We start from the raw sequence: 26,529 nt of genomic DNA, 5'->3' as shown, positions 1-26,529 counted from the left end.
TGTGAATGAGTGCCTACAAGTCACTGCAGCCTTAGTGGCTGTCAGCTTGTAGTTTTCAATGAACTACCATGGTGCTGTGGAGCGCCGTGGTAGTTTATTGAAGCTTCCTGTCAGAATATCTGCTTGACTGTACATCCTGTATGGTAAGCAGATATTCTGACAGGAGACCTTCAAGGCATCGGCGATCTGCTGATCATTGGTGCAATGCTTTACAGGCTCCTTTAGACAAAAATAATAAATGCACATTTTTTTTTTACCTGCAAAATGTATTATTTTTGTCCAAAAGGTGAACTTATCCTTTAGGTTAATCATAGCTGCATGTCTCAGCTGGAGATAAAAGAGAAAGTGTGTAGATGAAACCCCAAACTGTCTGCATTGTAGAGAAATGGTTCAGTTAATTTTCCTGAAATAATTGATGCAAGGACTTAAGACCCCTAGAGGGCAAATAACCTGCACTGGGTGCTGAAAGGAATTCAAGGAGAAGGGGGTTACCCCATATAGGGATATTAACAGAGGAGGGCCCAGTCAGAATCACAGATACACAAGTTAACATACTAAAGGGTTTTTAGAGAGATTATTAAGGAGGTACCTAGTATGTGTCCCGTAGTTTGCCTATTAACAGCATTGTATAGGGATTCAAATGAGGACATAACTGCCACCTCTGTAGCTGTGCATGCATTATCTCGGTTAGGCTGTAGCTAATCATAAATGGGTATCAGTTGGGCAGCTAGATAATACAGGTGAAAATTGGGAAAAGCCAGCCCCCCCGTTTGACCAGTATTTGCAAAGGAAGAGAGATTCTGGCAGCCCTTATTATTCCAGATTAACAGATTGCAAATAGTGGTGATATTTTTAAAGTATTTTTTCGGTATGGTAAATGGAGAATTTGCTAGAATGTAAAAAAAACTTGGGCAAGAAGTGCATCTCTATAAGATTACTTCTACCCATGAGATCTAAGAGTACGAACATCCATAATTTAAGCTTTTCCCAAAATGGTCAATGAGGAGAGCCAGGTTATGCTCTGTGCATCGGGATACGGGTAGTTGAACAATTATACCGTGATATTTAAAGCGGTCCACCATCCTCTGGCGAGAACCAGGGAGTACACTATTAATGTTTCTGGGTCTAGGAGTAATAGGATAGACCTTCCAAAGCAATCCAGTAAGATCAATAAATGGAAAACAGACTGATTTAATATCCTCTAACTAAATCAGGGAGTCATCTGAATAGAAGGATGCATGTTCATCAAGTGTGTTGATTTTAAGACCCTTAGTAACAGCTGACCCTCTCAAGAGAAGCGACAGGGACTCCATAGCTAATGAAAACAAACCGTGTGACAGCGGATAGCCCTGCCTCATGCCCCTTTAAATACAAAAAGGTTTCCGAGGTGGTAGTATTAATCCTGATCCTTGTCCAGGGGCAGTATATGGAAGGGTCACCCACTTGGGGGGATTGGGGCCGAATCCAAACATAGAGAGTGATATAAATGCTTTCATAGGAGATTGCATCTCATACATTAGGGTATATGTCAGCATAACAAATACATAAACAGTATAAGCAGTAAAACTGTGAAAAATGACACCACTCTTTGCATATATCCAAAAATAAGCTTTATTACAAAAATATTCTAATTAGAGAATGAGTATATACACATCCACACTCGCCCCTACACAATTGACAGTGTTGTCAAGGAATTCTACGTTGATGTAAAATCCATCCTGTCACCCTCTCAAGTCAGGCAGCAAGTAATGTAAACCAGTATAAAGTAAGTCCGCAACAAAAATATACAAATCAGCAAATGCAATGTAACTTGGAAAAGATTCTTTCAAAGTGTGAAGATATTTGTTGGCTCAACGTGTCAAGGGTTACATGACTGGTAACAGTACACTCTTGAATGATTCCTCTGGGAATTCACCCTTGCTCATGATGGACGTCAGAAGGAAAATGGAATGAGGGGACAGGCCAGCACACACTGTACACAGGCCCACAATGAGGTTATTCAGTGTTCTTCCCAAAACTGTGCTCCTGGGTCTTTGGACCTCAGTTCCACACCTCTGAGTCTCCCCTTACCTTTTAGTGTACTTTTTAACTAGAGAGGAATTTTCAGCCTCTATGGCAGACCTGAAAAGGAAAAGTCTTTTCTCTGATAGAAACTGTGGGACACCGCCAGTCATTGTCCCTGGCTGAGTCATTGTCCAATTCATCCATTGCAGCAGAGTTGCTTGCTGATGCACATGGAGGAGGAAGATGAGGAAGTGAAAAGTGAATCCTCATCATGTAAAAAGTACACCCAGGAGGATGGGTAGTTGCCCTCTACCTCTCCTAAGCTGAACAAAATCATTAAGGTTCTGGTGAATGAGGTGCACTCCTGTTTGAAGCTAGATTAGTCCCCACCTGCTGGATCTAAGGTCACGAGTATGGGATCTCTTCCTAAGTCCAAGAAACCTACTAGTTTCTCTTCGCTTTACTCACTAATGTTGGACTTTCTGTATGAGGACTGGCCACAGCCAAAGTATATATGCCTTCCAGGAGGTTTGTGCAACAGTAGCCAGTGGAGGAAGCCTAGTGTGCACACACACAAAAAAAAGCTTTGGACATACTGCACTAACAAGGCTTGTTTGACTTGTATGCCATGTTTGGTCTGTCATACCCCCCTCCCCCCCCCAAAAGTTTGTTTTCTCTTGGCCAATCTTAATTGTAAGATTTTTCTTGTGCCTATCACATCAGTCAAACAGATCCCAGAACTGGTGGCCTTATCCTGTACAGATTCCTTCTTTGTTCATAAAGATAAAGTGAATTTGAGGCCTGTGGTCTCCTTTCCTGCTTAAGGTGGTTTCCACCCACTTTATTCAGGACATTGTCCTGCCTTCTTTGTCCTTCTCCAAAACACCTCAACTATTATTATTATTATTATACAGTATTTATATAGCGCCAAAGGGTATGCTCAGCGCTGTACAGTAGCAAGGGGGACATAACATGAGACAAGACAGTAACAATACATTACACGAGGGGTTCGAGGGCCCTGCTCTTTCGAGCTTACAATCTGGGAGGGAGGGGAAGGTGGCACAGGAGGAGATGGCTGTGGGGGATGGAGTGGTGGGAGGAGTGGAGGAGGTTAGTTGTTAGGTGAGGTCGGGTGTTAGGTGAGGTTGGGGTAGGCTTCTCTGAAGAGGAGGGTTTTCAGGGTGCGCCTGAAGGTGAGGAGGGTAGGTGACAGTCTGATGGATTGGGGTAGGGAGTTCCAGAGGATGGGGGAAGTCCTGGAGAAGTCCTGCAATCGGGCGTGGGAGGAGGAGACCAGGGAGCTAGAGAGCAGGAGGTCCTGTGAGGAGCGGAGGGCACGGGTAGGGTAGTATCTGGGTATCAGGTCAGTTATGTAGTTCGGGGCGGCATTGTGAATGGCCTTGTAGGTCAGGGTTAGCAGCTTGAACTTGATGCGTTGGGCAATCGGGAGCCAATGAAGGGATTGGCAGAGGGGGGAGGCAGATGTGGAGCGCTTGGTGAGGTGGATGAGTCTGGCCGCTGAGTTTAGGATCGACTGGAGTGGGGATAGCGTTCGTTTGGGTAGGCCAGTGAGAAGGGAATTGCAATAGTCCAGGCGTGAGATGATGAGGGAGTGTACGAGTTGTTTCGTGGTGTCTGGGGTGAGGAATGTGCGTATCTTGGAGATGTTGCGGAGGTGGAGCCTGCAAGATCTAGATAGCAGTTGGATGTGGAGTAGGAAGGAGAGGTGGGAGTCCAGGGTGACACCCAGGACTTTGGCGTGTGGGGTGGGAGAGATAGTGGCGTTGTTAGTAGTGATGGAGAGGATGGGGGGGGCACGGGGTGGGGGGAAGACCAGGAGCTCGGTTTTGGATAGGTTAAGTTTGAGGAAATGGAGAGACATCCAGTCTGTCGTTTTAGGAGGTTGGCGATGCGGGCAGAGAGTGAGGTGGGGGGTGGAGAGGTAAATTTGGGTGTCGTCGGCATAGAGGTGGTAATTGAACCCGTGGGAGTGAATAAGTTTGCCAAGGGAGGAGGTATAGATGGAGAAGAGGAGGGGCCCGAGGACAGAGCCTTGGGGGACCCCGACAGAGAGAGGGAGGGGGAGGTAGCAGTGTTGTAGGTGACGCTGAAGGAGCGTTGGGAAAGGTAGGAGGCGAACCAGGAGAGAGCAGCGTCCTTGATGCCAAGGGAGTGCAGTTTGGCAAGGAGGAAAGGGTGGTCAACAGTGTCGAAGGCCGTGGAGAAGTCGAGGAGCAGGAGGATAGAATAGTAGCCATTGGCTTTGGCAGTTAGCAGGTCATTGGTGATTTTAAGTAGGGCGGTTTCGGTGGAGTGCAGGGGGCGGAAGCCAGACTGTAGGGGGTCAAGGAGGTTGTTATCAGTGAGGTGGGCGCTTAGGCGATTGTAGACCAGGCGCTCAAGGAGCTTGGAAGTGAGGGGCAACAAGGAGATGGGTCTAAGGTTGTTGAGGTTAGTGGGGTCAAGGGAGGGTTTTTTGAGTATGGGGGTGATGTGTGCGTGCTTTAGAGAGGAGGGGAAGGTGCCGGTGGAGAGGGAGAGATTGAAGATGTGGGTAAGGGATCAAATGATGGAGGGGGGGAGGGGTGACTGGAGGAGCTGTGAGGGGATAGGGTCCAGGGGGCAGGTGGTGAGGCGGGCTTCAGTGAAGACCTTAGAGTCGTCCTCGGGGGTAGTTGGGCTGAAGGAGCGGAGTGGTGGGGAGGTGATGCTGTGCGGGGCGTTAGGTATAGTGGGGGGTAGTGCGACTATGAGGTCAGGGGAGGGGAGGGTTGAGGGGTTGAAGGAGGGCAGGAGGCTGGGTGGAGAGGTGTATTGTGAATTGACAATGTCCTTACGAATTGCATCAATCTTGTTTTGGAAGTGAGTGGCAATCTCGTGGGTGGTGAGTGAGGTGCTGGGTGGGGGTGGGGGGGGGAGAGAGCAGGGATTTGAAAGTGGAGAAGAGCCGACGAGGACAGGTGGAGAGGGTGTGGATAAGGGTTATGAAATAGGCTTGCTTGGCGGCGTGGAGGGAAGTGGTGTAGGCGAGGTAGGCGGCTTTATAGAGGGAGAATGCGGGAGGGAATCTGGTTTTGCGCCATAAGCGCTCCAGCGCGGGACTGCGTCGTTTGAGGCATTTTGTGTGGTCGTTTTGCCAAGGTTGAAGCGGTCGGGGTCTAATGCTACGTGTGGTTAGGGGTGCCAGGGAGTCAAGGGCAGCTGACAGGGAGTCGTTGTATGCAGTAGTGGCCAGGTCAGGGCATGACAGAGGGAGGATGCTGTCATACAGACGGTCAGCTGCTGGGTGGAGATGGGTCGGGTTCAGATTGCGGAGGTTTGCGGGTGATGGTTAGACGCTTCGGGGGGGGGGGGCGGGGAGTTGAGGGAGGGGGAGATGGAGAATGTGAGGAGGTGGTGGTCAGAGAGAGGGAAGGGGATGTTAGTAAAGTCGTGGGGGGTGCAGAGGTGGGAGAAAACGACGTCCAGGGTGTTTCCGTTGGAGTGGGTGGAGGACTGAGTGTGCTGTGTGAGCGCGAAGGAGGAGGTTAGGAGGAGGAGTTGGGAAGTAGCCGGGCTGTTGGCGTTGATCGGGATATTGAAGTCGCCTAGGATGATGGTCGGTAGCTCGGAGGAGAGGAAGAAGGGAAGCCAGGCGGCTAAGTCGTCAAGGAAGGGGGATGCGGAACCAGGAGGCCGATAGATTACCGCAATCCATAGGGGGGTGGGAGAGAAGAGCCGGATGCAGTGGGCCTCGAAGGAGGAGAAGGATGGGGGGGGGGTTAGGGAGGACCTGGAAGGTGCTCAGCGGTGGTAGGAGCATACCGACCCCTCTGCCTCTGCGTCCGCTCGGTCTGGTTGAATGGGTCCAGACGAGGCCTCCATAGGAGAGGGCAGCAGGGGAGGTGGAGTCAGTGGCTTGGATCCAGGTTTCGGTAACCGCTAGGAGCTTGAGGGAGTGGGAGACAAAGAAGTCATGGATGGCGGTGAGCTTGTTGCAAACCGAACGGGCGTTCAGGAGTGCAACCGAGAGGGGAGGGGTGGATGTGGGGAGGAGGGGGACAGATATGAGATTGAGGGGGTTGCGGTGGTTGGCGTGAGTAGGGGGGTGCCGGGAGGGGGAGTGGGGAGATGGAGGGCCAGGGTTCGGGGAGATGTCACCACTACATGGTTTATATGTAGTATGAGTAATGTGAATATACCTCTTGGCCATCCAAACCTTAGATTCTCTGTTCTGTTTGCTGGTTTTTGCAAGGGTTGATTCTTGCAAGGGGTTCTTCAAGGGCTATCCTGTGTCTTGTTCTACCATTTCTAAATGGATTAGGCAGGTTACACCTAAGGTTTGCACCTTGAAGGATAGGAATCCATTCCCTGTTAAAGCTCACTTGACTCATTCAGTCAGTGCCTCTTGGGCTTTTCAGCACCAGGTGTCTGTTCCCCAGATTTGCAAGGCCACTACCTAGTTTTCTATTGACACATTTCTGAAGTTTTACCAGGTGGATGTTCAGGCTGCAAGCTTTGGCCTTAAAGTGTCATTAAACCCCAAAACAATATGTGTGTCTATATCGTTAAAAGTGTATTTTAAACCAGTATGCAAAAGCTTGTAACAAATGGTTTTCCCTATTAGTAAATACCTGGTTGATCCTGCCGTTTCCACAGGCTCCCCAAGGCTTGATTCATATCTACGCAGTTTCTCAGTGGCCACATTTGCTCGAGTACTGAAAATGCAGGGGTAAAAGGTCTCTGCACCTTTTCAGAAAATGCAGCTGCAGAAAAATCTCATAGTGCAGTGTGGTTCATAGTGCAGAAAACTTTGCTGTGGTTTTTAGTGCATGGGGGTGCCTTTAGGGATAATGGTACCCTCACACATCTCATACACTGTATCATGATTTGTCTACAGATGCATGTGATTGCATGCCATCCTGAAGCGCACACTAATGTGAACCTAGCTTTGCTGTGTTTGGGCAACGATATAACAGCCAGTCCTCTGTGTGCTAGGTTGCCACACTCACTGCTCATGCCCAGCTAGCTCACCTGTAAAGGGTTTTCACTTCTTCCTTTCTGGATGCCTCCCCATGTGATTCTTTCTACTGGCTGCTGGGCAGCTCTAGTAGGTTGAATGGCAGGTGTCTGCTCATATCCCCTCTGTCCCTATCCTTTCTCAGCCAATTTAACCCTTCCTGCAGCCAGCTCCTATCATGCAGGCCTTTCTTCCAGCAGCCTGCTCTTCCATTATCTGCCTATGTATTGGTTGCTGGACAACAAGCCTGGTTCTGGCAGGACTACCACCTCCTCTCTTAGATGACAGGGACAGGTAATATAGCAGCAATGGCTGCAGGAAGAGAAGGAAGGGGGGGGGGGTGAAAACAACTGTGTTATGAGCTGAGAAGGGACACAGATGATTTAGGAGCCTGTGTCAGTCTCCTTACAATGGTATCTTTTTCTGTCGCCCGCTTTCCCTTCTTACAGAATTCTACCATGTTGGGTTTTTCCTGCTCAATCAGCACCCAGGCTATAGCATGCAACAACATTCAGTGTATTCTTATGGCAGGGAAGTCTCCTCTGTTAGAATACAAATTCTTAGCAGGGAGGTTTCCCCTATCCCCCTATAGTGTCATTATTGTTTGCTAAAATGTCTGCTTGCTCATCCCCCTCATTTCACAGAACAAGTACACTGCACCATGTGATCATATATAGCAGCAAAAAAGGGTATTTATCATTATTTTAATGTGAGCTATACACTATTGCTTCCATTGTTAGATGTGCTGCTTATTACTCTGAACCTATTTAAATGGGTTTCAAACTGATGTTCGGATTCCCTTGTTTTGGGTTAATGATCTCCCTTATTTGGCCGAAAGATTTTGTCATTGTTTGCTTTGTTGTCCTAAGTTGTATTGCTGGGGGATGTCCCATGGTCAAGGCTTAAAATGGTATTAAACCCAATAGCAAACCTTTATTATATTGCAGCTTACCGTTTCTTAGTTATGATGGCTGCATTCATTTTTTTTTTGGCTTTCTTTCTTGTATTTTCACCTGATGAGCTGGCCAGTAAGTCTGTTTTTTAATAGAACAAACCCTCTTGCAAATGTATCAGAGGTTTGAGACAAACCATTTACTACTGACAGGGGTGCTTACAATGATCAGCTTTTATTTATCCATGTAAAACCTTTATCCCAAAAGAAAACCTCTTGCTGTAACTGCTTGTGTAACCGCAGTGTGATTTGGATTTCAATTAGTTATTGTGCCCTACATCTTGAACACTCTTCTTCCTGAGGTTAACCGTGCTACTGTCCAAAGGTGCCTCTGTGCTCCTCCATCCAGAAATACAGGTGGTGTGTTACTGGGTAGATCATCAGCTGAAAACAGATGGGAAAAATCCAAAAAAAGAAAACCAGTGCAGCCACCACATCTACTGACTGGTAAATATTACATTTTTGGTTTTGGGTGTAATACATCTTTAATAGAGCCTGTGTCCTGTTCTGTGCCATGAAGAAATAAACAGTTTTGACTTGCCTGTAAAATCCTCTTCTTGGAGTACAGTACAGGACACTCTCCCCTCTGTTCTGGTGGTTTCTCTGATTGCTTGCTATAAAGTGGGCGGGGTTATATGGGTAAACTGAGCACCTTTGCCATTGTCCTCACCTGAAGGTGGCAGCATATAACCCTTGGTCAGGACATAAAGCAGTATTTAAGCCAAAAACAAAAATGTAATATATTCAAGCTTACCATTCCTTAAATGTAGTGGCTGCGTCAGTTTTCTTTTAGTTTTTTTTACTGGGTGGTCCAGCCAGTAACACAATTCCTATCTTAGGGTGTGTGCATTCTGAATGAAGTAGTAAAGCAAGACACCTTTGGAAAGCAGCATTTTCAGTCTGGGGGACGGTTAGTAGACTAACAGATTTAGATGGACTTGACAAAAAATTGAAGCTGAACTCCAGCTAATACTTTATAACCATTCAAAACAACCGTTGTAGATCAGCAGGTGAAAAACCGGGTGGATCACTAGGTGAAAATAAATGGAAAAAGCCTAAAAAAGAAAAACAATGCAGCAAGCACATCTAAGATTTGGTAAGCTGCAATTTAGTAAACTCTTGTTTTTGGGTTTAATACCATTTGAACCATTTTTGGACTGCCTGCCCACACCGTGCTATGGATGGACTGCTCCTACAGGCACAAAGATGTACCTGTACATCGCTGCCTTCTTCTGGGTTCAGGGTGCATGTGCCACTCCCCCCTGCCCAGGCCTTCCAGCCTGTGTCTTGTACTATACCCTAAAAAAACTATCTAAAGGTATATAAATACTATATCTGCTGCTTACATAGATCATCAGTTTTTTATGGACATGCAGTGTGCATTATTCTCATTTATGGGGGTCTCCGTGGATGGCGTGCCAGAGTGTATTGAATTTACTTTATCTGCCCCTCCCATGAAAAAGACGTTCTCAATTCCCAGTGCAGCCAACATTTCATGCAGACATAGAGCCGCAGCCTGTTTTAGGCCGGTGAGCGCACTGTAAAGTGCTGATGTGGGCAATATTCACAGTTTGCTAATAAGGTCTCTCCAGCTGCAGCGGGAATAAAAGAGAATTTGATATGTGCCAGAGAATGTCTTTACGTTTGAGCTCTGCTAGGAGCTGACCCAACAGTCCACCTGGGAAACGGTTTCCTCTGCTTGTTCCTTGCGCTGTAATTGAGTGCAGATTGTAGCAGTGTGGGGGCAGCTTTCTAAATATGCTTAACGTGGGTGCATTTGGTTTTATTTATAACAAAATAGATATAGAATGTAGTGTATGTCACAGTTCTAAACATACTGTTCAGTCAGACATGCAAATGTACCTTTTAAAGGCAGTCTTCATCTTTTTTTGCTTTGGCTACATGTATGAACCCAGTCATCTTAATATACATTATATTACCAATGTGTTAATTTTCTAATATATTTGTATTTCTTGTTTGTAAGTATATATTTACCATAGAGCCAGCCCATTGTACCACTCACTGCCCCTGCCTCCTGCCTGTTTGGTCTAATGGTGGACCTCACTTGAAATGGTGATACCCACTTTAAGCACTCTCTTCCTCTCACAGGCCCGCCTCTACAGGACAGCCACACATCTTTATGAACAACTGGCCATAGGGTTAGATTTCTGTTGATGAAATATTGGCTGAGCTGAAAAATTATAATTTTTTTTAATATAAAAGAAATTTGATATTGAAGTAAAGGGTGATATTTTTTTTTTTCCTTGAAGTTGCTCTTTAAGCTGTAAATGATGAGATCACATTGCCAATAGTAGCCACAGATACGTGTGCAGAAAGAGAGCTTTAGGAATTTTCAGCCATAATTACCAAAGTATTGTATTTTAGTTGATGGCATTGACCCCAACTACAAGATGGAGCAGCACGGGAAGAGAACACCATTGCACGCTGCTGCGGAGATGGGTCATACAGATATCTGCCACATGCTTGTTCAGGTGAATGTTACATTTATTTCTTTTGAAAATACAGCAAAGTTATGCTTTTTGCAAAAAAAATTGTGGATTCTTGTGTCTTTACTGTTCTGTGCTCTTGTGTGTTCTTTTGCCAGGGCTAGTTGCTAGGTAAATGAGCAATCAGTGAGAGGCCTGTTGGTATTATGTTGTACAAAGCTAGTTAAATAGAGCAGGCTATTTATGTTTTCTTATTCAAAGTATACTAACTTAAAAACTATTATAAGATAAAATGAGTTCTTTCCACACGGCACTGCCTTGGACATTTCATTGGTTTGTGCTGTTTGTCCAGAAAGCAACCTTGTCATAATCTCTTTTATGGGTTTTAGTTCGTAAGTACATTTTATCCCTGTCTACCCCAGGCTGGTGCTAACTTGGATAATTGCTCTGAGGATCAGAGGACACCCCTGATGGATTCAGCTGAGAACAGTCATTTGGAAACCGTTAGGTATCTGGTCAGAGCTGGAGCTTTGCTTGATCCCAAAGTAAGTTGATCGTCTTTAGTGATTTGGTCTGAATTCATTTTGCCCCCTGAAAAAAACAATTTTCAATTCTTTCTCTGTTTCCAGGACTCTGAAGGTTCCACATGTTTGCATTTGGCTTCCAAAAAGGGTCATTATGATGTAGTGAAATATCTGCTGAGCAATGAGCACATGGATGTCAACTGCCAGGTAAGACTGTGGAGGATTGGACACTTGCATACCAACTGTAGGCCAACCTCCAGGATAAACCCTTTCTACTACCAGCATGCCTTGGTTTTTTTGCTAGTGTCCTCTAAGAGGAAAAATATTTTTTTTTCAGCTGTGCTGTGTAAAAAAACAAATCTTCACTAGCACCATTTTGTTTCTTAATTTTTTTATCTTCTCTATTTTGCTACTAAAGCTGGGCACATCTTGGACCTCATTGTAAACATAAAAAACTAAAATGATGTGGTTGAATAAGTGTGCATATTGTCTTATAACTGGGGATGTAGCTGTGTTCAGAATTAAGAAATCACATTCAAAATCATGTTAAATGGGAATCAGTACACACCTGCCATCGTTTAAAGTGCCTCTGATTAACCCCAAATAAAGTTCAGCTGTTCTAGTAGGTCTTTCCTGACATTTTTAGTCGCACCCTACAGCAAAAGCCATTGTCCCCAGAGAGCTTCCAAAGCATCAGAGGGATCTCGTTGTTAAAATGTATCAGTCAGGAGAAGGGTACAAAAGAATTTCAAAGGCATTAGATATACCAAAGAACGCAGTGAAGACAGTCTTCATCAACTGGAGAAATTATGACCCAACAGTGGCATTACCAAGAACTGGACGTCCCTCAAAAATTGATGAAAAGACAAGAAGAAAACTGGTCTGGGAGGCTGCCAAAAGGAGCTGCAGGAATATCTGACAAGTACACGCTGTGTGGTACTTGTGACCATATTCTCCCATATTCTTCATATATCTGGGCTATGGGGAAGAGAGGCAAGACAGAAGCCTTTTCTTACAAAGAAAACCATGCAAGCCTGGCTAAATTTTGTAAAAACACATTTGAAGTCTCCCAAAAGCATGTGGGAAAATGTGTTCTGGTCTGATGAAACCAAGGTTGTACTTTTTGGCCATCATTCCAAAAGATATGTTTGGCGCAAAAACAACACTGCGCATCACCAAAAGAACACCATACCCACAGTGAAGCATGGTGGTGGCAGCATAATTTTTGTGGCTGTTTTTCTTCAACTTGAACTGGGGCCTTAGGGAAATATGAAACCGTTCCAAATACCAGTCAATATTGGCACAAAACCTTCAGGCTTCTGCTAGAAAGCTGAACATGAAGAGGAACATCATATTTCAGCATGACAATGACCCAAAGCATACATCCAAATCAACAAAGGAATGGCTTCACCAGAAGATTAAAGTTTTGGAATGACCCAGCCAGAGTCCAGGCTGAAAATCTGTGGGGTCATCTGAAGAGGGCTGTGCACAGGAGATGGCCTCGCAATCTGACAGGTTTGGAGTGTTTTTGCAAGTAAAAGTGGGCAAATATTGCCAAGTCAGGATGTGCCATGCTGATAGACTCAGACTCAAAAAGACTGAGTGCTGTAATCAAATCAAAAGGTGCTTCAACAAAGTATTAGTTTAAGGGTGTGCACACTTATGCAACCATAGTATTTTAGTTTATTTTTACTTCCCTCATCCTAAAAGATTTCAGTTTGTTGTTCGATTGAGTTGTACAGTTTATAGGTTACATTAAAGGTGGAAAACGTTTTGAAATGATTTATCTCTGTCTCATTATTTTACATCACAGAAACCTGACATTTTAACAGGGGTGTGTAGACTTTTTATATCCACTGTATCTAGCAGGACTATAAACTGCCTGGGTTTTGGAGTGCCATGTTCTGACCCTGCTGTACTGGACATAGTGGGGATAGCTAGTAAGTGACCTTTGGACATTGGGGTCCCTATAGTGCACCTACTGAACTCTGTTTTGTTAACAAGTTAGCAGCTGAGTGCTTTCCAGGTCAAGAGCTGCCAGCATTGCCTCAGCTGTTTTAGTTACCTCTGGCCATCCAACCCTCATATGCTGAGAATTTATGGCTTAAATCACCCAGTTAATTGCCGACTCTGAGAGAGGCCACAAGCGTGCTCCTGCACCATTTCAGTGCAGATTCTGTATCTGATCTGCCCGTGGCACTAGCTGCTTCTGAGCCATCAGTCGCAGAGACTCTGATTCTGAGCTGCTCCAGGCTTTGCCAGGTGAGCTTATCCTGAAGGAGTTGCAGTATTCTGCTATTACTTCCATATTAAAAGAGACCTTTTTTAGGCTCCAATCGTTGCAGTGCTTACTACTCTGAAACTAGAGGATCAGATTGTTGCTTCTACCAGTTTTAGTTCCAACCTTGGGTCTTTTGGAGCCATCTGTTGCAATTGCTGTTATAACATTGTAGAGAAAGATTGTAAAAACTCTGACAAGCTGTTATTTCCCCCAGATGCCTTGAAAATGTTAGGATAATATTTTGTACAAAAGTAGGCTATCTTCAATGTGGTATTCAGCAGTGTCCCAACAAAGTGACTAGCATTCATGTAGAGGATGCTCCTGTCTTTAAAGACCTAATCGGTACGCAGTCCATTCTAGAACGCTGCTCTCGCTGTGACTTTATTTTGCCAGACCATGGCTGACTGGCACCCTTAAAACGGATCTTACCACTGCTGCATTTGGCATCCCTAAAAGGCAGCTTACCATTGCTGTGGTTCATCCATCTCTTATAAGAATGCTTGAAGCAAATGGTTTTAGCTTTAAACTTTAGTTGTGACCGTTTTCAGGATGCTTCCTATCTCATCTCCCTTAAGAATCTCATGTCAGCCCATGAGTAAACCACTTTGGCTGAAGTGTTGGACTGTGGAACCATGTGCAAGATGTGTCCTGGGTCACATGGCATTCAAGGAATGTCTCTTCAGATCTACTCTTGATACCATTTCAAGGGTGCTATTGGTGAAAAGAGCACCTGCCTTTCTAAATGAACAAAGCCTAAGACAGCTGGCAAAGTCTTCTTCCCCCTTGTCTGTTAGAAAAAGTTCCTTTTTGTTTCTCCCATCTTGCGTCCCCTGCTTCAAGGCTCCCCAAGCTTGGCTCCCAGTCCACCTGGAAGATCTGCGTCTCAGTTTGGCAAATCCATCCGACAAGCTTTATTTTGTATGAAGGTGTACCGCAACTTTCCAGACTTTGGGGGGGGATGTACACTTTTTAACCTTTGTGAACACTTGGGCAAATACAGCTGAAGGGGGTGATATGCCAGGGCTACAAACTGCACATACTGGAGTTTTGGTCTCTGATCCCTCCTGTTTCTCACCTCCAACTGTCTCTGCACAAATTAGCATCTCCAGCATCTAGGGGGGCATTTGGCACATCTTGGGCCTCATGGTCTTCATTCAGGCTAAAAAAAAATTAGCAATACCCTCCAAGTCAGTCATTGCCTCCCTTCACCAGGGAGACTTTGTCTTCTGTGGACATCAAGGAAGCATACCTGCATTTCTTTATCTTCTTTGGTTTCCTACATTTTGCTGTGGGGCACCACCTACATTACCAGGTTGTGGCCCTGCCCTCCAGCCTGCCATCTCCATCTTAGGTTTTCAACAAGGTGCTGACTTCAGTAATAGCACTGCTGGTGTCCTTGTTGCTGTGGAATACTTAGATGAGCTCTTGTTGAGAGAACAGTTTTTTGCAGGCTTTTCTGGACAATGTGGCTTTGTACAAAGCATTAAAAGCAGCTCAGATGGATCCTAAACATTTAGAAATCAGTGCTGGAACTGACTCATTGTTTGGAGTATATGGGTCAAGTTCTTCATACAGCTCAGGACAGGGTCTTTTTCCACAGGGGAAACATCAGACAGTCCTTTCTGGGATTCAAGCTCTACAGTCCAGGATTCGTTCATTTTTCTGCTTTTGCTTGAAAGTCTTTGACTTGATGGTAGCCTCCTTTTTAGACTATTTTCTCCATTTCACTCCAGACATCCACAACACTACATCCTGTTGTTAAAGGAAAGGTCAGGCAAGTCCCTGGACAGATTGATTTGTTTGGCATGAAGAATCGGGTTGTTCTTGGCTTACTGGCTCAGGGAATTTATTTATTTCCATCTTATTGCAAAAAATGCAAGTGTGTTGTCGAGTCCTTTGCACCTTGTCGCTGCAGCTAATTTGGTCAGTGGAAGGGTCCCGTCTCCCGATTAACATCCTAGAGCTTCATGTGATTTGGTTGTCTCTGCAGCATTGGGCCATCCAGCTGGTGGGTAAATTGACATGGATTCAGTAGTTCAATGCTATGCCAGTGAAATACATCAATCTTCAGGGAAGGAACAAAAGTCTTATTGCAGCAAGAGAGATAGCTGTACATCGCTCACCTCTGGGATATAAAAAAAATTTTTATTGTTCCAGCACAGACTTTGATGCACCACCCTAATCTGTGAACCCGTTACACCTCCTAGTGGAACTTAATCCAAGAGATCTATACACAACAGAGTGAGGAGGATTGGAGTGTCAGTGTGTGCTAGAAGTGGAGTGATTAACCGCTTCCTGACTGCCCTATAGCAGAACTACTGCTACAGGGCGGCAAGGCTGCGCAAAATCACGTATATATACTTGATTTTGTAATACCGGGTAGGGGGCCTGCGTGTCCTACCCATGCTGCCATTGGCGGGTTCAGCTGTCGATGTCCGGGCCAGTGATTCCCCGCCGGCACCTGGTGATCACTGAGGAACACTGACGGGGGAGAGGTCTGTATATGAACAATACAGATCTCTCCACTGTCGGCTCCAGAAAAGCCATACAAAGCAGTGTGCTTACATAGTAAAGCAAAAGTACACAGTTAACCCTTTGATCGCCCCTGATGTTAAACCCTTCCTGCCCAGTGTCATTAGTACAGTGTCAGTGTTTTTTATGAGCACTGCTCACTGTATTAGTGTCACTGGGGATGTCAGTGACAGTCAGTTTCCCCCCCCCCCCCCCCAGTGTTAGAATGCCTGTCGCCGTCCCGCTATAAGTTGCTGATCGACACCATTACTAGTATAAAAAAATAAAAAAATCCAGTATATATACCGCCATTTGTAGACACTATAACTTTCACGCAAACCAATTAATTTACACGTACTGGGATTTTTGTTTAGCAAAAACATGTAGCAGAATAAATTTTGGCCTAAATTTATGACGAAATATGATTTTTTTTTACTGGACATGTATAATAGCAAAAAGTAAAAAATATTTTTTTTTTCCCTCAAAATTGGTTTTTTTTTGTTTATAGTGCAAAAAATAAAAATGCGCAGGCGATAAAATACCACCAAAAGAAAGCTCCATTTGTGGGGAAAAAAAAGGCCAAAATTCATTTGGGAGCAGAGTTGCATGACCATGCAATTGTCAGTTAAGGTAATGCAGCACTGTATCGCAAAAAATGGCCTGGTCGGGAATGGGTGTAAATCCTCTGGAGGGCAAGTGGTTAGAATAGATTTTAGCCCAAAGGAAAGTTGAGTGTGGCTTTGTATGCATTTTGTGAGGAATCTATTTGAGGAGTGATGGATCCTGGAGTGTGGCAGCAGATCTGGTGTTGAAACTACAGTAAGACAGATAGATTGCATCCTCTCCTAGGCAGGGTTTCATGTTCCAGCCTTATTTGCATACATCCCAGGAGTAGAAATTTGGTAGGCAGACTTGCCTAGCTGCAATGTCTGGACCCAGGGAAGTGGCCACACACTAAGTGGTGTTGTAGGTGGGATATGCCAGTTGTTGTCTTCCTGGTCTTCAGGTTCAGCAACAAACTGAACAGGTTTATTCCCACATGCAGGGATCCTCTAACAACAGCAGATTTAATTTTCTGGACTGGCTCAGGCAGATGTGGTCTGCCAGCCTGCTAAGACTTCTGACCGATGATATTTAGGTATTACCAGATCTTCTGTCCCAAGGACCAATTTACCGTCTTGTTACATAGTTAGTCTGGCTGGAAAAAGACAAAAGTCCATCCAGTTCAACCATTAAAAAAAAAAAGTTATAATCCTATACCTACAGTTGCTCCAGAGGAAGGCAAAAAAAAAACCCAGCAAAGCATGATCTAGTTTGCTCCTGCAGGGAAAAAAATTCCTTCCTGATCCCCCGAGAGGCAATCGGATATTCCCTGGATCAACTTTACCTATAAATATTAGTATCCAGTTATATTCTGTGTATCTAGGAAAGAATCCAGGCCTTTTTTAAAGCAATCCACTGAGCTGGCCAGAACCAAGTCTTGAGGGAGTCTATTCCACAGCTCTTACTGTGAAGAAACCTTTCCGTGTTTGGAGATTAAATTTATTTTCGTCCAAATGTAAAGAGTGCCCCCTTGTCCTCTGTGATGACCTCAGGGTGAATAGCTCTACACCGAGTTCACTATATGAACCACTGATGTATTTATACATGTTGATCATATGCCCCCTTAATCTCCTCTTCTCAAGAGAGAATAAATTCAGTTCCTCTAATCTTTCCTCATAGCTGAGCTCCTCCATGCCTCATATCAGTTTAGTTGCCCTTCTCTGTACTTTCTCCAGTTCCCCAATGTTTTTTTGTGAATTGGTGCCCAAAACTGAACTGCATATTCCAGATGAGTTATTACTTATGATTTGTACCGGGGTAATATGATATCTCTCTTTGGAGTCTATACCTCTTTTAATACAAGAGAGGATTTTGCTCGTTTTAGAAACTGCAGCTTGGCATTGCATGCCATTATTAAGCTTGTGATCTACCAAAACCAGATCCTTCTCCACCATTGATTCCCCCAATTGTACCCCCCCTAGTATGTATGATGCATACATATTTTTAGCCCCAAGTGCATAACCTTACATTTATCAACATTAAACCTCATTTGTCACATAGTTGCCCAAGTAAACGGTGCATTGAGGTCGGCTTGTAAGATGAAGACATCCTGTAAGGACGTTATTCCACTGCATAGCTTGGTGTCATCTGTAAAGACTGAAATGGGATTTTTAGTACCAGACCCTATATCGTTTATAAATATATTAAAAAATAAGGGTCCCATCACTGAATCTGTTTTCATGAGCAGTAGCCACGGTCATTGGCTTTAATGAAATCGCTGCTGAAGCCCAGGGTTTGAAAGACTGGGGCATCTCTGAATCATTGATTTCCACAATGGAAATCTACTTCACGCGAGGTCCATAACTGGAAATGGAACACATATTTCACTTGGTGTGAGTCTCGGGGCTTCTGCCATAGATGTTTCTCCAAGGACGAAAATCCTCTTTCCTAAAGCTGGGCTTGGACCAGCGTTTGCCTCTCTGCAATATCAAGGTCAGATTTCTGCCCTTTCAATCTTTTATCAAAAACCGTTGACTTCTCACTCTCGATAATTTTTTACAAGGAGTCTCCCATGTAGCTGTACCTGTTCATATCCCTGTGACTCCATGATATTTTAATCTGGTTTTCTCTGCTCTTCAGAAACCACTGTTTGAACTCATTAGAGACATTTCACTTACTACTTTCACCCACACAGTGATATTCCTCGTAGCTTTAAACTCTGTGTGGCAAGTGTCTGAGCTGGCAGCCTTATTCTGCAATGAACCGTTTACATCCACAGGGACATTGTTCTTTGATTCCTCTGTCCAGCTCCAGTACACCAAAAGTAAATTTTCCTCTATTGTCTGAACGCCGCTGCTTCCTTCAGACATATGGACAATCTTTTTGTCTTTGCAGACTGTCACCATAAGCGAGCACCAGCTCCTCAGTCTACTATTCTCTACGTGACAGATCACCATTCATTTCTTGGTCTTAAGGATTGGGTTTCCCCCTTTCTTGTCAAGGTGCACTCTAATAGAGCTTTAAGTGCTTTTTGGGCTTTTCGTCATGGGTTCTACCCTTTCTTGTCAGGTTGCACTCTAGTAGTTCGGAGTGCTTATTGGGCTTTTCGGCATCAAGCAGCTATTTTCCACATTTGCAAGGCTTCCACTTGGTCTTCTTTTTACATATTCTCCAAGTTCTAACAGGTGGATGTTGCAGCTCGGGAGCTTGGGCTCCAAGCAAAGGATTTTCTGGTGAGTACAAAATTCCTATTTTCCAGGTCTTGTGGAGCAGTTCATTTTTTACCCTTCAAATGATTCCTGCCAAGACATTAAAATCACACCCTAGTGTCACAATTACCCTTTCACCCACTTTCTTCTTTATTTGCATATTGTAGGTGTTCTTGATAATTTTCAGTTCAACCTTGTCACTGATAAATTTTTGCTTGTTCATTTTTGTGGTCCAGATTAATAGGGTTTCTACCCATACTTGTTTAAAAAGAACATTGATGGCTGCTGTTCTGATCACACAATGGTACGTCACATTGACTGTGCCTTTGTTTCTCTTGTAGGATGATGGTGGTTGGACACCGATGATTTGGGCCACAGAATACAAACACTTGGAACTCGTTAAGCTGTTACTATCCTGCGGAGCTGACATCAATATCCGGGACAATGTAAGTGCTACATCTTTTTAGGATTGGGCCTAAAAACTTCACTGGAAGCTCACACTTGTGTAATACGCTTTGTGGATACTTGTTCTTTTGTACCATGTTCTTTTGTACCATGTGGCACAAACAGTTCGGGTCTCCAACCACTAACATCTTCAGAGTCCTCCATGCAGAGTCCAGCAGCCTATATCTTTAAAGAGAGACAGTCATGTTTGCAGTGCAAAATAATGTCACTACACGGGCCTATAGTTAAGAATGTAAACAACTGAATGTTGTATTACTTGACTTTGTTCTGGAAGACAGTGTGTGAGGTCTGGCAGTTGGTACTCCTAAAGTCTTACAGCAAGTGATCTCTGACTCAAAAGTATGTAAATCTCTCTTTAATAGTGAGACTAAGGGCTTGTTCACATGTGCGCCAATACCCTGTGTTCATGTGGCATGTATTCAGCATTTTTAAAGCATCATAACTACCCTTCAATGCATGCCATGAATAATACTATGGTACCACACAGTGCTGTTCACACATGTGCTGTAGAGTTGTGTTGTGTTGCGTCGTGTTAAAAATTAAGCAGCATGTCGCTTTCATGAGATATCAGCGCTTGTCAGCTGCCTTCGTTGATTTCAATGGTAATGCTCTATAACCGCATCTTAACAACACATATAGCATTTATGGTGTGTTAATGAAGCGTTTATAAAGTCTCAACTTCACAACTCTTAAAAAAAATAAATAAACAAAGTCTGAACTGGTGGAGAGACAGTGGAGGTTGTATCCTTTGTCCCACAATGCACTGGGAAATAATAGAGAACTAGATCAGAGCAGCTCCAGCCACTTCCTGTTTGCACAGTGCAGCTGTGTGGTAACACCATATTTTTCTGTGTGCAGACAAAAGCATCAACCAGCCAGCAATGCTGATAGTGCCCAGCAGGAGCAGAGGCATTGGGCATTATTGCCAGTGGCAAAGCTTTTTGTGACAGCAACGTTGAGCGGGACCAAGCCAAGTGTCAAAGAGAAAAGTATACAATTCCATCTCGCAGAGAATTCACAAAAATATCTGCTCACACCACAACCCAACCACACCTCAAAGTAGACCATTTCTTATACATCACTTCCCCTTTAAGCACTTCCCAATAGAAAAGCAAGACTTTAATGGGAATTTATCAAGCATTCTTAAAGCTGCTTTAGTGCTTCATAAACACAACAAACAAAACGTCATAAACACATCATAAATGCTATAGGTGCGGTAATGAGCATTGCTTTGTTTTTAATAATTGGCACTCATGTAAACAAGCCCTAAAGATTTATTGTTATGCAAATGTCAAGTCACGATTAGATCTTTTTGAACGTAAAGCTGATTTTGCTGAGGGTAAAAGAAATCATAAGTTCTCTCCAAATCTTTTTTTTTTTCTTTTACTTTGCCATAGTTTATTCAAATGTTGCAAATTACGAAATGATGTGTAAACAAACCTGTCATAATTGTTAAAAAAAAAAAAAAACCTGTCATAGAAAGAAAATACCTGGCATACCCGAATCATGAAGTGCTAGCCCCACAATATATGAATCTTTACTTGTAAAATTTTATTTACTATAGACTGGAAGCCCCCATACTTGGTAAACAACGACTCCAAATTGAGGTTTCATTAAAAAAGACTAAAATGTTTTGTGCTGATGTTTCCTGTTTATATTCTTCATTCTTAGGAGGAAAACATATGTCTGCACTGGGCAGCTTTCGCCGGATCAGTTGAAATTGCTGAGATCCTTCTGGACTCAAAATGTGACCTTAGAGCTGTCAACATTCATGGCGACTCCCCACTTCACATTGCTGCCCGGGAGAACAGATACGAATGTGTTACGTAAGCAAAAAGCATTTACATCATGCAGTGAGATGCACTGTTAGATTGTGTTTCGCCCTTCTGGAAATAGATTTTACCACGTTCAAACTGTCCACTTTATATTTACCTCCAGTTATGTAGTGTGAAGGGTCTACCCAAATAGATTTAATTTGAACTAATTATGTAGGTAGGAAAATTCCAAGGCCCTACCTTACCTGTAGCCCAAGTATTTAAACCAAAAACAAAAATGTAATATATTGCAGCTGATCAGTTCTTAGATGAGGTGGGTGCATTATTTTTTTCCCTTTTGTTTAACTTTGTAATCTTGTAAATAACACACTTCTGTCTCTGGGTACCATAGTGCCCAAAATCCATACCAGACCCTTATCCATGCATGCTAAGTTTATTTTTTTCATTCTCCAAAAACTTTTGGCAAAAAATAAAATCTTCCATGGACTCAACATGCCTCCCAGCAAATACCTTGGGTTGTCTACTTTCCATAAAGAAGTCATCTGGGGGGTGTTTGGACTGCCCTGGCATTTTAGGACCTCTAAAAACATTACACATATGTGCAGCACTAGGAGTTTCTGCCACACTCCTAATGTTGGACATACATGTAATTTGCGTCCAGCCTGTGGCCTGAACGAAAAAAAGAACCTAACAGATTTCCTCATACACATCAATCGATGTGGATGAAGAAATCTCTGCCAGAAAAAAAGTAATGTATGCTGAACTTAGGAGCTACTGCCCACTGACCATCCCACACTCGTAATGCTGGACATACAAGTTCTTTCTCTTTTTTTTAAACACTGGATGGAGAAATTTCCTTCTGCAGAGCTGCAGGCACTGATGTATGTATTCTGAGAGTAGTTATTTACTATATCTTTTTAATGAATTGACTTTTAGACAGGTTGTTTGGTATTTACTGAGCATTTTTTTGCGGTAAATACTGCATATACCTGTAGTGAATTGAGATTTGCCATATCGCATGCAATGTTTGGGTTAAATGTGTTCCTTGAACCAAAGATCAAATGTGATATTATTTAGTGATTTGAGCCCAAGTTTCCCAGGGTGGAATGACCATAAATTAGTAGAATTTCCTAGTTGGGTCAAATCGACATTCAATTTCGGCAAACTAACAATAAAATTCGAAGAAGCAGGATGTAATTTTTTTTTTCTTCCATGAACAAATTTCTAAGCATGTATGTGGCTTTAAACCGGGAAATTACATTCTTTCTTACATTCTTTCCAAAATCAAAAGTCAAATGTCCTGAAAAGGTTTGTTTGTTCTGAAACATTTGTATGAAAAAATCTACTTGTGTATGGCCAGCTTAACTCTGTTTATCTCCTTTTACATGGGAAGAGGGATTAGTAGTTTACAGAATTAAGAGAGCATTGTTTAATGCTTCCAGGACAAGGACACTGCATTTCTGGCAAGATCAACAGGTATTTCCTGTACTTGCAGAAAATGTTCTTTGCTTGCACAAAAAAATAAAGCAAATGCAACCCACCACGTATATGGACTGGTAAGCTGCAGTATATTAGATGTTCCTTTTGAGTTTAGTTACCCTTTAATTGATAACTCACATAGGCATTTGTTTCTTGCTACCGACATTTTCTTAATTTTTCTTCAAGAGCATTGTATGCATCCTTATTAGAGAATGCCTGGTTTGTCAGAAATGGATGCCCCACCAAATTTTAGAAAATATGGGGCAATTGGCTAAACACCCCGGGACTGACCCCTTGCAACTCAATAGAGCTAGACCTTTAGGTTGACCTCCACATACCTGATTGATGGGTAATAATTACCCTTACCTTTATTACCCTGACGCATAAATAAAAGACACATATACTGTATCAGGTATACTAAACGTAGAATTTATTAAGACCAATGGTTGACACACAAAGTAGTATATTGGTTCCTTTTAGATGGTAGTGTGTCCGACTCCATGATATATAGAGACATTTATTACTCGACATACTGTAGACAAAATAAGCTCGCTCCCAGAGACACAGCACCGTTCTCCATTAATTATGCACATGTCTCTAACTACTAAACTGATAAGACATTCCTTCTTCCTGTTAAATGATATAGCCTTTTGACAGGTTTTTGAGTTATATCTGCCTCTCCTCACACTTACGTATATTAGAGATGTCTCTTATGCATTTTATTACTGCATTCTGGGATGAATGGATTCAAGGAGACAACCTTGCTACGTTCTGTTTTCTACTTTGGTTTACGCTTGGTCCATACTGCCACAATTGTGATCCGACTTGTGAGACCCCAAGTCGCATGACATGTGAAATCCCATGTTAGTCAATGAGAGCTGTTTTAATTAGCACTACTGAAGTTAGAAAAGGTTCCTGTACTACTTCAAGGTGACTTCTATCTGACTTGTGCCCATAGACTTTAATGGAAGTCGCCTCCAAGTCGTATCTATATTGATGTGATTTGGATCTGACATTACAGGAAGATTACACAGGCATTCCCTCAAAGTTGCTTTAGAGTAGTACACAAGTCGCCTGGCAAAGTTGCACTGTAAGTCAGCGCGACTTTCAGGTCACAATAGTGGGCACCAAGACTTATTTTTTGTATTTTGTTTTTTCTGTTTTGTATTTTGGCCTATGTCTTCGAGGCCTACCTGTAAACGTAAAAACAAAAACTGTTAATAAAGAATGTCTGATTTAAAAAAAAAAAACAAAACAGCGTGTACTCAACAGACCTAAACCTGATCTGGGTTTTATATAAGTACGTTAATGTGTATGCCAAACCAAAAACATTTTCTAGTTTTGAATAGAGTGGAAAAGGATTAGAACTGCTGTCTGGTTTTTACTTCTCTCTGGTATTCTGTTAAAAATATACATCCTAACTTCCTCACAGGCAGTGAGGGAAAATCTGTGACAGGAACATAAGCCAGAACAAAAAGCAGGCAGGAACCTGCAGCCTTACCCTACTTTACTAAAGAAAAGCATTTTAATGTCTCTTTTGATGTTGGAGAGTTTTACCTCACTTCCTATATGGTAAAATGACATCAGCAGGGCAGGAAGTGCGGGGAAATCATTCTGATGGACCAGGATACTAGTAAAAACCTATTTGGCCGGAGATGCGCTTTAACCCATATGCCACTTAAGTGTTTATTCTGTAAGACAACAGAACAAGCAAACTACTTTTTGTCATCCTGAATAGGCCCTATATTATAGAGTGTACACCAACCCTGTACTGCATTGTTATACAGTATCATATATTTTATTTTTTTTATATTCACTACAAACAGTATTGCTATATGCAGAAAGGGCACTTCCTACTTAGTGTATGATGGGTAAATGATAATATTGAGCATATCTATGAGTTGTAATGAACTCTTCTATTTGCGTATCACTCCAGACTTTTCCTTGCTCATGGTGCCGAAGTGAACTTGAGGAATAAGGAGGGTGAAACGCCAGTGGAGTGCTGCAACCCCAGTTCTCAAGTCTGGGCAGCTTTAAAGAAGAGTAGTAGCACATCAGAGAGACCCAAGATAGAAGAGACCGTGCTCAACCGGTACGTAGAAAGCATTTTCCATCTCTCATTATCATACAGTACAGGACACAGGCTGTCAGTCTTAATGAACGGGTTATATATTATTTATTTATTTATTCAGGTACTTGTATAGTGCCGTTAATTCACGCAGCGCTTTACATATATATTGTACATTCACATCAGTCCCTAACCCTCAAGGGGTGTACAATCTAAGGTCCCTAGCTTACATTCATACATACACATACTAGGGACAATTTAGACAGGATCCAATTCACCTACCAGCATGTCTTTGGAGTGTGGGAGGAAACCGGAGTACCTGGAGGAAACCCACGCAGGCACAGGAAGAACATGCAAACTCCAGGCAGGAGGTGCCGTGGCTGGGATTCGAACCAATGACCCTAGTGCTGCCAGGCGGAAGTGCTAACCATTTAGCCACTGTGCTGCCCATATATATGCTGCACCTTGAGATGACTGGACACTGGCAAAGCCACTCAAAGCTGTTAACGCTCTCATATAATCATATTACTCCTCCCACCATGTCACCATCCGTTTTTTTTTGTTTTTTTTTGCAAGATGTTATTTGTTAATAGGAACAGTAAATTCTATTCTGAAAACTAGTTATGAACTGCACCAAGCCACTGCGGAAGAGGGTGTCAGTGCCCCTAGCTTCAAAGGTGGGAGAGGTGCTGGTCTGTAATTATGCAACTGCAGTGGACCCGGCATACCGGCAACAGACCTGGGTACCTGATGCAGCACGTGTGTTGCCGCCAGATGCTCTGCAGGTCCAAGATAGAAGTCCACCTGACGGGTAACCCAGTACTCCATGTTTCTCCTCTCCCCGACTGAAGGGGGCAAAGTCAAATGGTACCACACAGTGAAGGCTTGTTCCTAGGGTTGCATCCAGTATAGGGAAGGTATAGGCACCTGTTAGTTAAACACAGTCCAGACAAGCCAGGGTTATTTTCTAGGCTTCCATGCACCTGGGTTTTATAGTGAGCAAACAGAGTAGCAGCCTCAGTCATAGGATGAAGAGCTCCTTGAGTGGCCATGTTGTTCTTACAGAGCTGATCTACCACGCATTCACAAGCACCATCTTCTTAATCTGGCCCCGAGCATGTTCTGGTGCCATCTTATCTGTTATAATGCAGGCATGCAGAGCAGAGTAAGTAACTGCAGGCACCATTCCCCAGAGCTGGTGGATAGACGGGCACAGTGACAGCGTTACAACAGGACATGTAGGGCAGACGACTCCACATCAGGCCTCCTCTAACCAACAAGACTAAAAGGTGGACTGTTGATTCCACCTGCATTTGGTTTGTACTTTTACAGGATGGGGCACTGTGCTAATTTCCTTCTGGTAGCCATGAGTACGCCACAAAGGATTAGCAACATGAAGGACTTTAAACACAAGGGGAAGATTATGAGCAATTTGACCAAGATACAGTTGTTCTGTCTCTGTCACTGTGTGGTTTCAGGCACGGGACATAGGTACAGAAATCTCTACCCCGATGAGACAATCAGGGTTCCCCTTATCCCCAGAATCTAGGATAATGTAATTTCATTGTTTCACTCTTTTTGTTTGAGCAAACAAGAGTTCTCCACCCAAATGTCCTCTGTTAGGATTTTCAAAAATTCTGCTACAAAGGCTAGGGCTTTGCAGCACTTTGGTTTCTGATCAACTTTCTGATGCAGTCTTGTGGTTGGATGTAGAAGAAGACCATGTAAATAGGAGAGACTGTTCTTCTGATTCAGATGATTTATCTCTAGAAG

The 26,529-nt window shown here is 43.4% G+C and overlaps 1 protein-coding gene across 7 annotated transcripts in view; it reads left to right on the top strand.

The window, feature by feature from the left end:
• The window catches only part of EHMT1 (euchromatic histone lysine methyltransferase 1), a 231,403-nt gene that overhangs the window by 173,643 nt on the left and 31,231 nt on the right, over positions 1 to 26,529 (top strand). For 6 of the 7 annotated variants that reach the window (XM_089675302.1, XM_089675300.1, XM_089675304.1 and 3 more), the window contains exons 15-20: positions 10,341 to 10,447; positions 10,825 to 10,947; positions 11,032 to 11,133; positions 19,311 to 19,415; positions 21,106 to 21,260; positions 24,625 to 24,780. In XM_089675302.1, coding sequence (XP_089531428.1) covers positions 10,341 to 10,447; positions 10,825 to 10,947; positions 11,032 to 11,133; positions 19,311 to 19,415; positions 21,106 to 21,260; positions 24,625 to 24,780 — 748 coding nt within the window. The remainder of the gene's footprint in view (positions 1 to 10,340; positions 10,448 to 10,824; positions 10,948 to 11,031; positions 11,134 to 19,310; positions 19,416 to 21,105; positions 21,261 to 24,624; positions 24,781 to 26,529) is intronic. The other variant, XM_089675307.1, reaches the window with a different exon arrangement.

This window comes from Staurois parvus, unplaced genomic scaffold, assembly GCF_062004578.1.
Source record: "Staurois parvus isolate SC_StPar_1 unplaced genomic scaffold, SC_StPar_1.0 ptg000154l, whole genome shotgun sequence".
NCBI classification, from domain to species: domain Eukaryota; kingdom Metazoa; phylum Chordata; class Amphibia; order Anura; family Ranidae; genus Staurois; species Staurois parvus.
The sequence above is the reverse complement of the archived record's forward strand: the minus strand, read 5'-3'. Positions and strand labels throughout refer to the sequence as shown.